We start from the raw sequence: 14091 nt of genomic DNA, 5'->3' as shown, positions 1-14091 counted from the left end.
CAGCTCTGAGGTACCACCTTACACCTATCAGGTTGGCTAATATGACAAAAAAGGAAAATAATAAATGCTGGAGAAGCTGTGGAAAAATTGGTGGAGTTGTGAACTGATGCAACCATTCTGGAGAGCAATTTGGAACTATGCCCAAAGGGCTGTGTGGCTGTGCATACCTTTTTTTTTTTTTTTTTTTTAGTGAGGCAATTGGGGTTAAGTGACTTGCCCAGGGTCAGACAGCTAGTAAGTGTTAAGTGTCTGAGACTGGATTTGAACTCAGGTACTCCTGAATTCAGGGCCAGTGCTCTATCCACTGTGCCACCTACCTGCCCCTGTGCATACCTTTGACCCAATAATACCACTACTAGGTTTGTATCCTAAAGAAATCACAAAAACAGGAAAAGGACCCACATGTACAAAAATATTTATAGCAGCTCTCTTTGTAGTGGTAAAGAATTGGAAATTGAGGGGATACCCATCAATTGGGGAATGGCTGAATAAATTATGTTATATGAATGTAATGGAATGCTATTGTGCTAAAAGAAATGATGAATAGGCAGATTTCAGAAAAACCTGGAAAGACTTAAGTGGACTAATGCTGAGTGAAGTGAACAGAACCAGGAGAAAATTGTACACAGTAACAGCAACATTGTGTGATGTTCAGTGTGATACACTTAGCTCTTCTCAGCAATACAAAGATCCAAGACAATTCCAAAGAACTGTGGAATCTGAATGCAGATTGAACCATACTGTTTATACTTTTTTCATTTTTTTTTTGAGGTTTTTCCCTTTTGGGCTGATTCTTCTTTAACAACATGACTAATGCAGAAATATGTTTAATGTGATTGTACATATACAACCTATATCAGATTGCTTTCTGTCTTGGGGAGGGGGAAGGGAAGGGAGGGAGAAAAATTTGGAACTCAAAATCTTTTAAAAACAAATCTTGAAAACTATTTTTACATGTAACTGAAAAATAAAAATACTTTTAAGATTAAATAAAATAATACGGTTACAGAATAAAATTAATTACAGAGTAGAATCAAAGGTAAATTAGAGGGTCAATAATTCATTTTTTCTTTTCTTTCTTTCTTTTTTTTTTTTGTGGGACAATGAGGGTTAAGTGACTTGCCCAGGGTCACAAAGCTAGTAAGTGTCAAGTGTCCGAGGCCGGATTTGAACTCAGGTACTCCTGAATCCAGGGCTGGTGCTTTATCCACTGTGCCACCTAGCTGCCCCCCCCCTCTCTCTTTTTAAAAAAAATAATTCATTTTCACAGGGGAGGTATATGTGAGAAATGTAATGAAGGTAAAATCAACAGCCTTGCAAATGGGGAAGTGGGGAGATATAGGAATGTGAGGAGTTGAGGATGACACCTAGCTTGGGAGCCAGGGTAACTGGAATAATAGGGATGCTCTTTACAGTAATAGAGAACTTACATAGAGGGGAGAGTTTTGGGGGAAAGATAATGAGTTTAGTTTTGGACATATTGAGTTTAAGATGTCTAAGAGATATCCAGTTCCAAATTCAAACAGGAGGTTAGATATGCAAGATCTGAGGTCAGCAGAGAGATTAGGGCTGGATAAGTAGATTTGAAAATCATCCATATGGTGATGATAATTGAATCTATGGGAGTTGATGAAATCACTAAGTGAAACTGTATAGAGGGAGAAGAGAAGAGGTCCCATGATAGAGCCTCGAGGAACCTCCATTGTTAAAAATGCTGGTTAAAGAGCCAACAAAGGAAGCTGAGAAGGAATAGTCAGATAGGTAGGAGAACCAAGAGAGAACAGTGTCCTGAAAACCTATAGAAAAGAGAATATTAAGGAGAAGAGGGTGACTGACAATGTCAAAGGCTGTAGAGAGGTCAAGAAGGATGAGGATTGAGAAAAGACCATTAGATTTGGTAATCAAGTTATCATTTAATAACTTTGGAGAGAGCGGTTTTGGTTGAATGATGTAGCCCAAAGTAGACTATAGAGAGTTAAGAAGAGAATGAGAGAAGTAGAAGCATCTATTCTAGATAGCCTTCTCCAGGAGGTTAGCTACAAAAGGTAGGTGAGATATAGGATTGGATGGCTCAAATGAGGCTTTTATGGAGGATTGGGGAAGACATAATTGTGTTTCTAAGCAGCAGAGAAGCAGGCAGTAAACAAAAAGACATTGAAGATTAGTGAGATAGTTGGGATACTAGAAGGGGTAATCTGCTTGGGATGACAGACTGGAATGGGATCACTTGTGCAAGTAGAGAGTTTTGACGTGATAAGGATAAGGTGCCAACTCTGGGATGAAGCAAGTTTTCCCAGTCAGAAGACTCAATCATTCAGGCCAGTTCTAGTTTTTCTAGTTAATCTCAAAAGGCCTTTAAAGATCATTAAGTAGAATCTCTTCCTTTTAATGATAAAAAGGAGGGAGTTGGTCCCTGATTAATGGCTATCTCTTGAGAGGCTGAGATAAGAAACGACCAAGTGTAAAGTGAAGTTGATGGAACTTAAATGATTTTAAATAACATTAGTGATGAAGTTGCCAAGGCAAGAAGGTCCTAGGTGTTCAGACATAAAATTCATTGTACCATGCTTCCTCTTTAGCCATATTTTGGGCAATTATCATCAATAATAACATAAGATTGATAGCAAGCTCTCTTCTTGCAATATAGGTGCTGACTTCTAACAACAAAACCTTCAAACAGGGGAACAAACGTATATATGTTTTTTGAGAATAGGTGAATCTTATTTGCTTTGTTTTAAAAGCCAAGATAGGTTCAAGCTTTCCCATCTATAACAGAAAATACAGCAGTAAAAGCAGTTTAGTACTACTTCTAGGAGATTTACGGTAAAGCGATGTCTCCTAGGAGTTCAATACACTAGAGACTTCTCTTAGGCAGCACTCTACAGAGAGATGTGGCTTCCCCTTCACCTAATCTATTTCTCTGGGATAGGCTTATAATGGAAAAAAAATCTGTTGGGGCATTTATCAAAGGCTTCTCTTCCCCTGAGTTTGTCATGTATAATCGCTGAACCAGAAAGAATAAAATGAAAGTACACGACGCTGGTCATGGAGAAATTGGAATTTAGGCTTGACTGTGCCCCAGATCTACGATGTGAGCAGAAGAATGAGCACATCCCAGTGTGCCAAAAATGTGAAACTTGTGTTTTGGCTTGGAAAATTTTCTCCACCAGGGAGTGGTTTTGTAGGATTAGCGAGAGATACCAGCAGAAGTTTCTTGTAAGGATTCTGAAGCGGCTGAAGAGCTTGGAACTACTGGACTATTTCGAGAAAATACTCAGCACATCTCAGGGGAAGGATTTCACCTATTTCAGGTGCCGGACCATTGTCGACCGCAAAATTGATCATAAAATAACATGCTCCATAATAAAGAAAGTGGATGAAAAGGTGAAGGACGCGATGCTTCACACTCTGCAATGGTTTGGAAACAGTTCCTACCGAACGAAAGCCCACTACACCCTGATACTTCTACAGTGGTGCGACAGCCGGTTACTGTTCATTGCAGCCTGCGTGATCCGATTTCTCATTTTGGGTCACCAGAGAACAGGTGGAGGTAAACATGACAACGAAAAGCTCGGGGTAGGGAACAGGGTCAGAAGAGTATCTTGGGACCCCAGGCTTCTGAAAAAGCCCCACAGAATAGAGGAGGACTTTCCAGGAGCACTTAGTATTTTTTCTGTTCCCTTCCACCTGTCGTTTGATCACGTATAGGCAGAGAGTAGAAAATTGGGACCATTACCATCCTTATCTACCCTTACCACACTGCTGTTAGCAAAACAATCTCATATCCATTCTTTTATCCCCACAACAGAACTATGGGGGAAACAATGCAAATTTCACATAGTGTTTGATGGAGAAGGAAACAGAATCTTAGAGAGGACTTTGAGTTTCCCGGATTCACATAACATCGGAACCAGGATATGAAACCGGGTCTCAGGCACTCTTAGCACTCCAGCACTCTAACTACCTCCCAGGGGTTGTTATGAGGATCAAATAAGATAATCAGGCAACCAACAGGCATTTATTAAGTGCCTACCATGTCAAGGAGGGAATATATGAAGACAAAAATGAAACACGGTCTTTGCCTTCAAGAAACTTTTTTATCACATTTTATCACATGGACCTGAAAAGATTTTGTAAACTATAAAAGTCTCATATAAATGTAAGATAATAATAATATAAGCGCATATGTGTATAGTACTTTCCTCACAACAGCCCTGGAAAGTAGATAGTGCAAGCATTTCCATTTGACTACTGAAGAAACTAAGGCTCAGAGAGTTGAATTGACTTGCCCAAGCACACAAAGCTAGTTCCAGCATTCTTTTGATTATGCCTTATTAATAAAGCTCAACCCTACTTTTAAAAAAATCTACTTTGCTAAAGTATTACTATCATTATTATTATTTACTAAATTAGTGATAGCTATTACTGTATTCATTAAAACCAAAACTATTTATTTTGAAGAATATTAAAACCATTCACAGGTTCATGAATTTAAAGGTTGAAGAGAATGTACAGGCCATTGAGTCCAACCCCCTCATTTATAAATATGAAAACCAAAGTTGAAAAAGATTAAGTGACTCATGCAAAGTGACAGCTAGTAAGTTCCTTGGGCAGGCTTTGAATATAGACCTGCATGATTCTATGTCCAGCCTAGAATTCACTCCTTGTGAAATTTACCTCTCTTAGCCTCAATTTCTTTATTTGTAAGATAGTGATGCTTATACTTGAGTTACCTACCTTCTGTGTTTGTTTCAAGGAAAGTGCTTTGTATCCCTTAAGGTATGATAGAAATGTGATTGCATTTTGAATCCATCGCCTCTCTGCCAGGAAGTAGGTAGCTTTCTCCATTATTGATCTTCTAGAATCATGGTTGGTGATTGCAGTGACCAGTTATTTAGTCTTTCAAAGTTGTTTTGTTATAGCATTGTTATAAATTGTTCTCCTGGTTCTGCTTACTTTGCTCTCCATTAGTTCATAAACAACTTTCTAGGTTTTTCTGAAACCATTCCGTTTATCATTTCTTCTGGTGTAATAATGTTCCATAACACTTACATAACATAATTTGTTCAGACATTCTTCAATTGATGGGCATTTCCTTAATTTCTAGTTCTTTGTGGCTATAAAAAGAGGTCCTAGAAATATTTTGTACATAAAATCCTTTTCCTATTCCTTTGATCTCTTTGTAATATAGGTCTATGTGTTAAAACTCCCTTCTACTCAATATAATAAGTTTATAAAGTAGCCAGAATAAAGGAGCAATAACAGGGAATAAGATTACAAAAGGGAACCTGGAAGTCATGTACAAACCATCCCAAAGATCAAAGAAGCATCATCTGCAAATTGTATCATACATTAACCAAAATTCAGCACATATGAATTTTGGTTAACCCAAGGTGGCCCAAATAATGTTACCCCCCCAAAAACTATAAAAATGAGACCTCAAACTCCCCTGGCCCCTACTGGGGACCTTCAAAAGGTCCATGCTACTTAGTGCTCCTAACTCTAATCTATGTTTATGTGAGTGATTATCTTTTTCTCTCTCCATTTCCATCCTCTTTCCCATGGGGCCTTCCTTCCTTCACCATTCTTCCTTTACCATTCACCCTATTCCTATACTATCTGCCTCTGTATCCCTTTTATTTATTAAAGTATGATTGCATTTCCATTTCCCACTGCCATCATGGGCTTTCCTAGCAGGTACCCAAAGAATCAAGTGTGCCTGCCCCTGTTTCATAAATTAATTATCGGGGCAGCTAGGTGGTGCAGTGGATTCAGGAGGACCTGAGTTCAAATATGGCCTCATACACTTGACACTTACTAGCGCTGTGACTCTCAGCAAGTCACTTAACCCTCATTGCCCTTCCCCACTGCCAAATTAATGATCAATTCAGCCTAGTAGTGGCATAGCTGTCAACATTCCAAATTGTTTTCCAGAGTGGCTACACTAATTCACAACTATACCAACAATGAATTAGTTATATCTCTTTTCCCACAGTCCATTCCACACCTTTTACTTTAATTATTGATTTGGAAAATTTTGTCATTTTTTTTTTGTGGGGCAATAAGGGTTAAGTGACTTGCCCAGGGTCACACAGCTAGTAAGTGTTAATTGTCTGAAGCCTGGAGAGGAGTAGGATGTTGGAGAAAAGTAAAGATTTTTGATAATAAAGTTAAATAAAAAAGTGATGGGGGCAGCTAGGTGGCACAGTGGATAAAGCACCGGCCTTGGATTCAGGAGGACCTGAGTTCAAATCCAGACTCAGACACTTGACACTTACTAGCTGTGTGACCCTGGGCAAGTCACTTAACCCTCATTGCCCCGCAAAAAAAAAAAAGTGATACTGAATTCATAGTAGCCTTTTGTCATCTTTTGCCTCCTTGGTCAACAGATACTAATAACAGATACTCCTTTGATGTAGGGTTGGTCTGTAAAATTTTTCATGCTCTAGAGGGAAAAAATAGTCTTCTGGTTGCCATCCTCTAAGCTACAGAATAACTTGAATGCTTTATGATATAAATAATTCATGGTTAGGGATGGTATCTGAATGTGATGGAATATTATTATAATATAAGAAATGATGATTTGTGATGATTTCAGAAAGCCTGGAAGTACCTGTATGAATTCATGTAAGTGAGCTGACCCAGGGGAACTATTTATGTAATAAAAATAGTATTGTAAAGACAAAACAATTTTGAAAGACTTAGGAACTCTGATTGACACGAGGTCTAACTACAAGTCTAGAAGATTCATGATGAAAGATGCTACCCACCTCCAGTTAGATAATTGACTCAGAGTGCTGATTGAGGCATATAATTTTTTGGACATGGCTTATGGGGGGATTTGTTTTGCTTGACTATATATACTATTTGTAACAGTTTATTTTTCTTGCTTTCTCAATGTGGGGAGAAGATGGAAGAGAGATTTTTTTTTTTTGTGGGCCAATGAGGGTTAAGTGAGTTTTGCTAAGTCACACCCCCAGTAAGTGTCAAATGTCTGAAGCCGGATTTGAACTCAGGTCCTCCTGAATCCAGGGCTGGTGCTTTATCCACTGTGCCACATAGCTGCCCCAGAAGGGAGAGAATTTGAAACTAAAATTAAAATAAAATTGAATTAAACATAATTGATGGTGGATACAACTAATTTTTCTCAAAGTGTGTACCTCTCTTATGAAAGTGATCCAACACAACTCTGAGCCCAGTTTACTTCTGTTGATCCTTATACAGACTTATAAGTACATGCAGTAGCCAGTGAAAATGGTAATCTTTATTTTATAATAAAGACTTAAAGTATCCTTTCTAAAACATTTGCTTGAAAACCCTGAATTAAACCTTATTTAACTAATTGACTTTTAGGATTTTCAAAGTACTTATATATATTGTTTCAAATGATCCTCTCAAAAGTGCTATGAAATAGTACTATAAGTACTATTATCCTTATTTTATAAATGGAAATTGAAGGTCAGAAGTGTTAAATGATATTCCCAAGATTTCATAGTAAATGTTACAGTTAAGATTTGAATCTGAGTTCTCCTTACTCTAAAGTCTAATGCTCTTCCTTTAGAGGATATATGTCAATTAAACATAAAACAAACTCCCTCCTTGGAATATTTTGACAAGAGTAGTTGGATTTTTCTTTTTAAACTGCATGTTTGGTTAAGCATATGTGGGGTCATAAGGGTAAGTGGAGGTCTCACAATATCTTAGTTAATTAATTACTAGGTAGAAGTTCATTTTTGAGGCAATACAGGTCTGGGCCAATATGAACGAACAGTTTTGAAATATCAGAAAGTTACTATCTCCAGGCTGTACTCCTCAGTTAGCCCTGTCAGTCAAGCATGCCCAATATCCTGTCTTGCTCACACACCATTTTCATGGAGATAAAAGGGTGTTGTGATTTTATATTGACATAACAAGAATCATCAAGTCTATTTACATTATTTATTCATTCATTCAATAAAGATTTACTAAATACCTTGTTAGCATTGACAATACAAAAAAAAAAAAGCCCTTGCCTTTAAGAAGCTCATAATTTCTAGAATGTAAGTGACATAGACACAGAAGAGAAAAAAATATATTTACAATATATCACATATATTGTATGGGTATACAAAATAATTTCTAGTAATTGGTTGGACATCAAGATAGATTTCCTGTAGGAGATGGCATTTGAGCTTTTTGAAGAAAGTTGGGAATTCTACAAGATAGGGGTGAAAAAAGAATGAATTTGAAGCATGGAGAAAAAGAACCAAGACATCAACTAATCGGGGGAAGGCATGAAGCTAAGAATCTGGATGACTGGAAGGACAGTTGTACCCTTGACAGAAATATGGATGTTAGTGTTAGAGTAGGGTTTGGGTAGGGGGAGGGGAAATAATGAGTTCTGTTTTGGATATGTTTGTTTGGGATAACAATGGCAACATTCAGTTTGAAGTTATTCACTAAACAGTTGGTGAAGGAGGACTAGAGTTCAGGAGAGATATCAGTTGTATATAAAGATCTGGGAGTAATCTGCATTGAAACGACAGCTTAACATATGGAAGCAGATAAAATCACTAGGAATATAGAAAGAGAAGAGGCCTATGGTTATACTCATGTACATGGATGATGATCCAGCAAAGGAAAGAAATGACCAGAGAAGTAGGAAGTGTAACGATTGGAATGATGCCACCTGCTGGAGACTTACTGTAGGAAAGCTCCACCATGAGGAGAAGGCCTCTGAGGGTAAGGCCATGTGGCTTTTCTTTGGCATCAGGAAGTGACGGTTGCTTGTGGGAGGAAGAGGGGGTAAGGCCGACACTCTCTTTTGCCAGGACTCTTGTGAAGAGGGGAGTGAGAAATGTGCTCTCCCTTTAATAGATAGATGAATCTAGGCTTTTCTCTTTCTCTTCACCAAATTCTTATTCTCCTTAATAAATGCTTAAAAGTCTAACTCTTGCTAAAGCTTATAATTTATTTTAGACAGACTAGCTAGAATTTTAGCCCTTTACAGAAGGAAACCAGGAGAAAACAGTGTCTAGGTGCTCCAAGAAATCTAAGTAGAAGAGAATGTCTAAGATGAGATGATTATCAACAGAATCAAATGCTACAGAGAAGTCAAGAAGGATAAGGACTAAGAAAGGGCCATTGGATATGGCAAGTAAATCATTGGCAACCTTGGCAAGAACAAGTTCAGTTGAGTGATGGGGTCAGAGATGAATTGTGAGGGACTATGAAGGAAGAAGATGATAAAAAGGAGACAAGTGTAAATAGAATTTTCTAGGAGTTGATTGTGCAAAAAAGGAGTATAACTTGAAATTATAGGATTAAGTGGGGTGGTTTTTTTAAGGATGGTGGAAATTCAAGTTTGTTTGTGAGCAGTAGTGAGGCAATGGATTAGGGAGAGAGAAAATTGAGGAAAGCATATAGTATGTGCCAGATACTGTTCTAGGTAATGGCGATAGAAATACAAAAGTGAGACAGTTCTCTTTTTAAAACATTTGTCTATAAGTTGGACACTCAACTAATTCAGGTGACTTAAGTGAAAGTATGATTAGAGCTAAAACTACATTACTGCAGTGGAATCTTTGTAGTACTAGAAAAGCTGCAGAGGCCTAGACAAGTAGAAGGCTTAAGGGAAACTATTCACTGTTATAATGTGACAGTAATCTAGCTTTTGTTTTGTTCTTTCAGAGGACTTGGAAGAGGACTCAGATCATTCGTTTCCAGACAGCCTTAAGGACTCCCATAACAACTGTGAGATCTACTCTAGGCCCTACACCTTTTCTTTATCCAGGACTTCAAAAAGCCAAGGCTTCTTTGATGGAAAAGGCCAGATGGAAGACTTCAACTTCAGTGGTGAGATGGATATTTCAGAGAAAATCAAACAGGATTTATGGGAAGGTCACTGGAGCTCAGGGGAGCTCAGATGGCATGAACTTCCCAGGAAGGAGACTTCTCAGGGTGGAGGGTGAGAGGAGGTTTTGAATAGAAACAAAGAAACCAAGGAAATATATATCATAACAGAAATGCTAAAGGAAACAATTATCTAGAGGGGCCTACCACTGTCATCACTCTCACGGGTCTTTCTACTTTTTTTTTCCTTTATGTAAAATATTGTATCTATGACTAAATTTTAATTATTCAGTGAAAATTTACTTACCTCATACCGTGGGTTAAGCAATCTGACCTATGGAGATATAAAATAAGTATTAGGCATGTCACTTTTTTTTTTTTTTGTGAGGCAGTTGGGTGACTTGCCCAGGGTCACACAGCTAGTAAGTGTTAAGTGTCTGAGGTCAGATTTGAACTCAGGTACTCCTGACTCCAGGGCCAGTGCTCTATCCACTGCACCATCTAGCTGCCCCTGGTATGTTACTTTCAAAGAATTTATAGTATAATTGGAAAGATAAGATTAATTAACACATGTGCCAATCAACAATGAACTAATAATTGTATACCACAGATTTTGAATGTTCTTTAGGGGTAGAATTGGTTGAGGGATACTTTAGAAATGGTTCTTTTTTTTTACGTGGAGGAAAAATAGTTGTAAAATTGTTACAATCTGTACTGTACAGTACTTCTCGGAGCTCCCCACATGATCATGCCAAAAACCTCTAAATAATGCAGAATCCACAAAAGGATGGTGAGAGATCATTTTCCAGCCAAAGATGGCTTAGAAGGTCACACAGAAAGGTCTGTTGTACCAGGGTGAGAATGAAGCACTGCCCTGCAAAATGGACAGAAAAAGATGTGGACCATAGAAATGAGAAGGGAGGAAAAGAAAAGAGGCAAAGATAATATCAAGGTTTTGAAAATGGGAAATGAAATATTGAAATTAGGAGGGTTTAAGAATAAAGGTTGGTTTTAGATATGTTGGGCTTAAGGTATTAGTGGAAAATCTACATTGATTAGAGACTTAAAATGTCAGAGTTGGAAGAGTCCTTAGAGACATCTGACCTGCATCTGATCTCTAAGAAATGAAGGCCTCTAGTCAGAGTGAAACTCACTACTTCCTAAGAGAACCCATTCCACTGTTGGACAGTTCAAAGTGTTGGCAAATTTCCCCTGCATCTGAGACTAAAATCTGTCTCTGCAATTTTTACTCATTGCTCCTTGATCTAAGCTCTGAGTTCAAGAAAAACAAGTAGAATTCTTCTTCCATATAAGAACCTTTCAAATTATTTGGAGACAGCTATTATGCTTCCCTTAAGTTTCTTTCTTTTTAAAAATTTTTCTAGGCTAAATATGCCCAGTGAACAAACAGTTCACATGTGGCATAGTCTACTGTCCCTTCACCATCCTGGCCATCCTTTTTTGTACACTCTAGATAGACATAGATATGACTATGATGCATATGTAATTGGGAAGGGGGACTATTATGTTTTCATATTTGCCTCTAATATCTCTGTTTCTCTATGTCTCTGTCTTTCTGTCTTTTGTCTCTTTCTCTATATGTCTCACCTCTGCTTCTTCAATCCCTATCTTGTAATGGAATCTATAACTTTTGAGATGAATAAATCTTTGGAAAAATAAAACCTATCAGTAACATAACAAGTTTGTGAATATGGCTATAGGTTTCCTCTTCATCCTGTTGGTTGAAGGGAAGGACCTTTGTAAATGATTTGTAGCTTGTGTCCAAATTGTGTGAATGGTGACATGACTTATTGAAGCAGAACAATGACTTCTGGTTGGCTGAGAACTTGGTGCTAAGTATAAAATTTTACCAAATAGGATAGATTTTGGCATCCAGAAGTAGGATGGAGACAACCCCGTACTAAAAGAATATATGTTCTGCCAGGAGGCTAAAATTCAAGCAAGTCATAATTTTGGTGTCTTTCTCTGAAAAACAGTTTTCATGCTGTGTGGAACAAAGACCCAGTGTTATATGTCTTTGGGAAAAGAAAAGGAAGGGAAGGGAGTAAGCATTTAGTATGTACCTAATTTGTGCTAGACACTGTGCTAAGCACTTTACAAACATGATCTCATTTGATCTTCACAACAATCCTGGGAGGTATGTACTATAATTATCCTCATTCTACAGCTGAGAAAACTAAGGCAGACAGAGGTTGTGACTTCCCCAGGGTTACATAGCTATTAAGTGTCTGAGGCTGGATCTGCACTCAGTTCTTCCGGACTCTAGGTCCAGAACTTAGACTTTGGGAGCCATTCAGGTAATGCTAAATTTCTTTTACATATATCATAATAATATTTCTGAATTTACTTGCTTTGCTTCTAAATAACTCCCCAGAAGAATCTATTCATCCTTGTAAAAGTATACAACATTGTAGGCAGGGGGAAAAAGAATTCTCTACTAGAATCAAGCAATTTGGATATGGAATATGGGGAGAATTTTAAATTATAGACAGGTGGATTAGACATTTGAGCTAGAAATTCTGATATCTAGAGTATTTAGGTTTTACTGGGAAGACCCCAGTGTTTGGGGGAGATTTTCTCCTTGAAATTAATTTGTGATTTAGTAGAATGGTCTTGGGATATTCTTCCCAGACATTAACAGAAGTATAAAGTCCTAACAATGTTGTTGAAATTCTTAGTCTTTAATCAATCCTCAGAAGAGCCTGTGTGTAGTTGTAGTTAGGAGAAATCCCTTGTCCTTGTCATTCTAGATTTGTTGACCAATAAATTTGTGGGTACTAGGGATACTTTAATAACTTCAAGAAATAATTTGTCCTCTCTTTCAAGAAGTTAATCTTGTCACAGGTTTTCCTCTAAGGTAATGCTACTATCCATTTTCCTACATCACTTAGGAATAAGTATCACTTACAAACCTCTAATTCCCTCAAGTTTAGATATATCCATCCATTTCTGCATTGAACCTACAGTTGCTATGGGAGAATATGAGAGTGGCAGTGGGTGTGGGAACTCTTCTCCTGAAAAGAATGCAGGGAAAAACTGAATTAGGTGTCTGGACACTCATAGACAGTCTTAAAAATGCATCCAGGGTACTGATTATGAAAAATTCAAATTCTCCTTGTTTAGCCTAGTACCCCATTGTTGCACATTGTGATGAATGAAAAGGAAGGAAAACAGAACTTCTGGTAATTTATAGTCAATTTATTAATTAATCTAGCTAATAATAAACAAATTGATGGTCAGTGGTTTCTCTCAGTAACTAAAGCCAGACATGTGAAGAGACTGGAAGCCTTAATATACTTTTGGAAAAGGGGGTGTCCCTGACAGGTAAAAATCAACCCTGATTGGTAGACAATTAATGAGGGTTGGGCTAAAAGTCTTCAGCTCTTTCTGATAGGAAAGATCTCGATCGTGATATTCAGCTGTCTCCAGCAATCTGGACAAAGAAATTCATCTCTACTCAGACCAACCTGATTGGTTTTCTCCTTCATGAGCTGGGTCACCTTAAAATCCAATGGAGGATTACAAGAACATGAGCTCATTGCTTTGGGGAGGAATTCACCTAGATTAGATTATTTTTATACTCTAAATAAGAAGTAAGATCTACTGCTTATGTAGGATCCTAGAGAATGTGGGCAATTTCATCTATCAGCCTTGTTCTTCAGAAACTGGTTATCTGACCTTCAGGAGCTGGGCTCTTAATGAGGAAATAAAAAGCCTGGATCCTAATTAATAATGAGTTATTAATATAATAGAAAATAATAATTTCTCAACATATAGGTCCTTTCTATTTCCCTTTAATTATTTTGGGGTATGAGTCTAGTAGTGGTATCACTACTAACGTACCCTTTAGTAGTACCTGCAAAAAAACAAACAAACAAAAAAACTCAAAACCCAAAACCCCAAACCAAACAAACAAATAGAAAAGTATCACTTTTCTTTCTTCTCAAATTTGGTTATAATATACCATTTTATATTTAGGTCATGTATTTGCTTGGAATGTACTGTGGCATATGATATGAGAAATTGGTTTAAACCATATTTCTGTCAGAATGCTTTTTTTTTTTTTTTGTGGGGCAATGAGGGTTAAGTGACTTGCCCAGGGTCACACAGCTAGTAAGTGTCAAGTGTCTGAGACCAGATTTGAACTCAGGTCCTCCAGAATCCAGGCCCAGTGCTTTATCCACTGTGCCACCTATCTGTCCCCTCTGTCAGAATGCTTTTCAGCTTTCCCAGTAGTTT

General features: G+C 37.7%; 2 protein-coding genes across 2 annotated transcripts in view; both read left to right on the top strand.

Moving 5' to 3' along the window:
• The window catches only part of LOC122752702 (zinc finger protein 850-like), a 1092329-nt gene that overhangs the window by 377270 nt on the left and 700968 nt on the right, over positions 1–14091 (top strand).
• CDRT1 (CMT1A duplicated region transcript 1) overlaps positions 2898–14091 on the top strand; it is a 101151-nt gene continuing 89957 nt past the window's right edge. Inside the window, exons 1-2 of the mRNA XM_043999584.1 lie at positions 2898–3550; positions 9670–9834. Of these exons, the coding sequence (XP_043855519.1) occupies positions 3046–3550; positions 9670–9834 (670 nt within the window). The 5' untranslated portion in view covers positions 2898–3045. The remainder of the gene's footprint in view (positions 3551–9669; positions 9835–14091) is intronic.

Source organism: Dromiciops gliroides, chromosome 4 (genome assembly GCF_019393635.1).
Source record: "Dromiciops gliroides isolate mDroGli1 chromosome 4, mDroGli1.pri, whole genome shotgun sequence".
NCBI classification, from domain to species: Eukaryota; Metazoa; Chordata; class Mammalia; order Microbiotheria; family Microbiotheriidae; genus Dromiciops; species Dromiciops gliroides.
The sequence above is the reverse complement of the archived record's forward strand: the minus strand, read 5'-3'. Positions and strand labels throughout refer to the sequence as shown.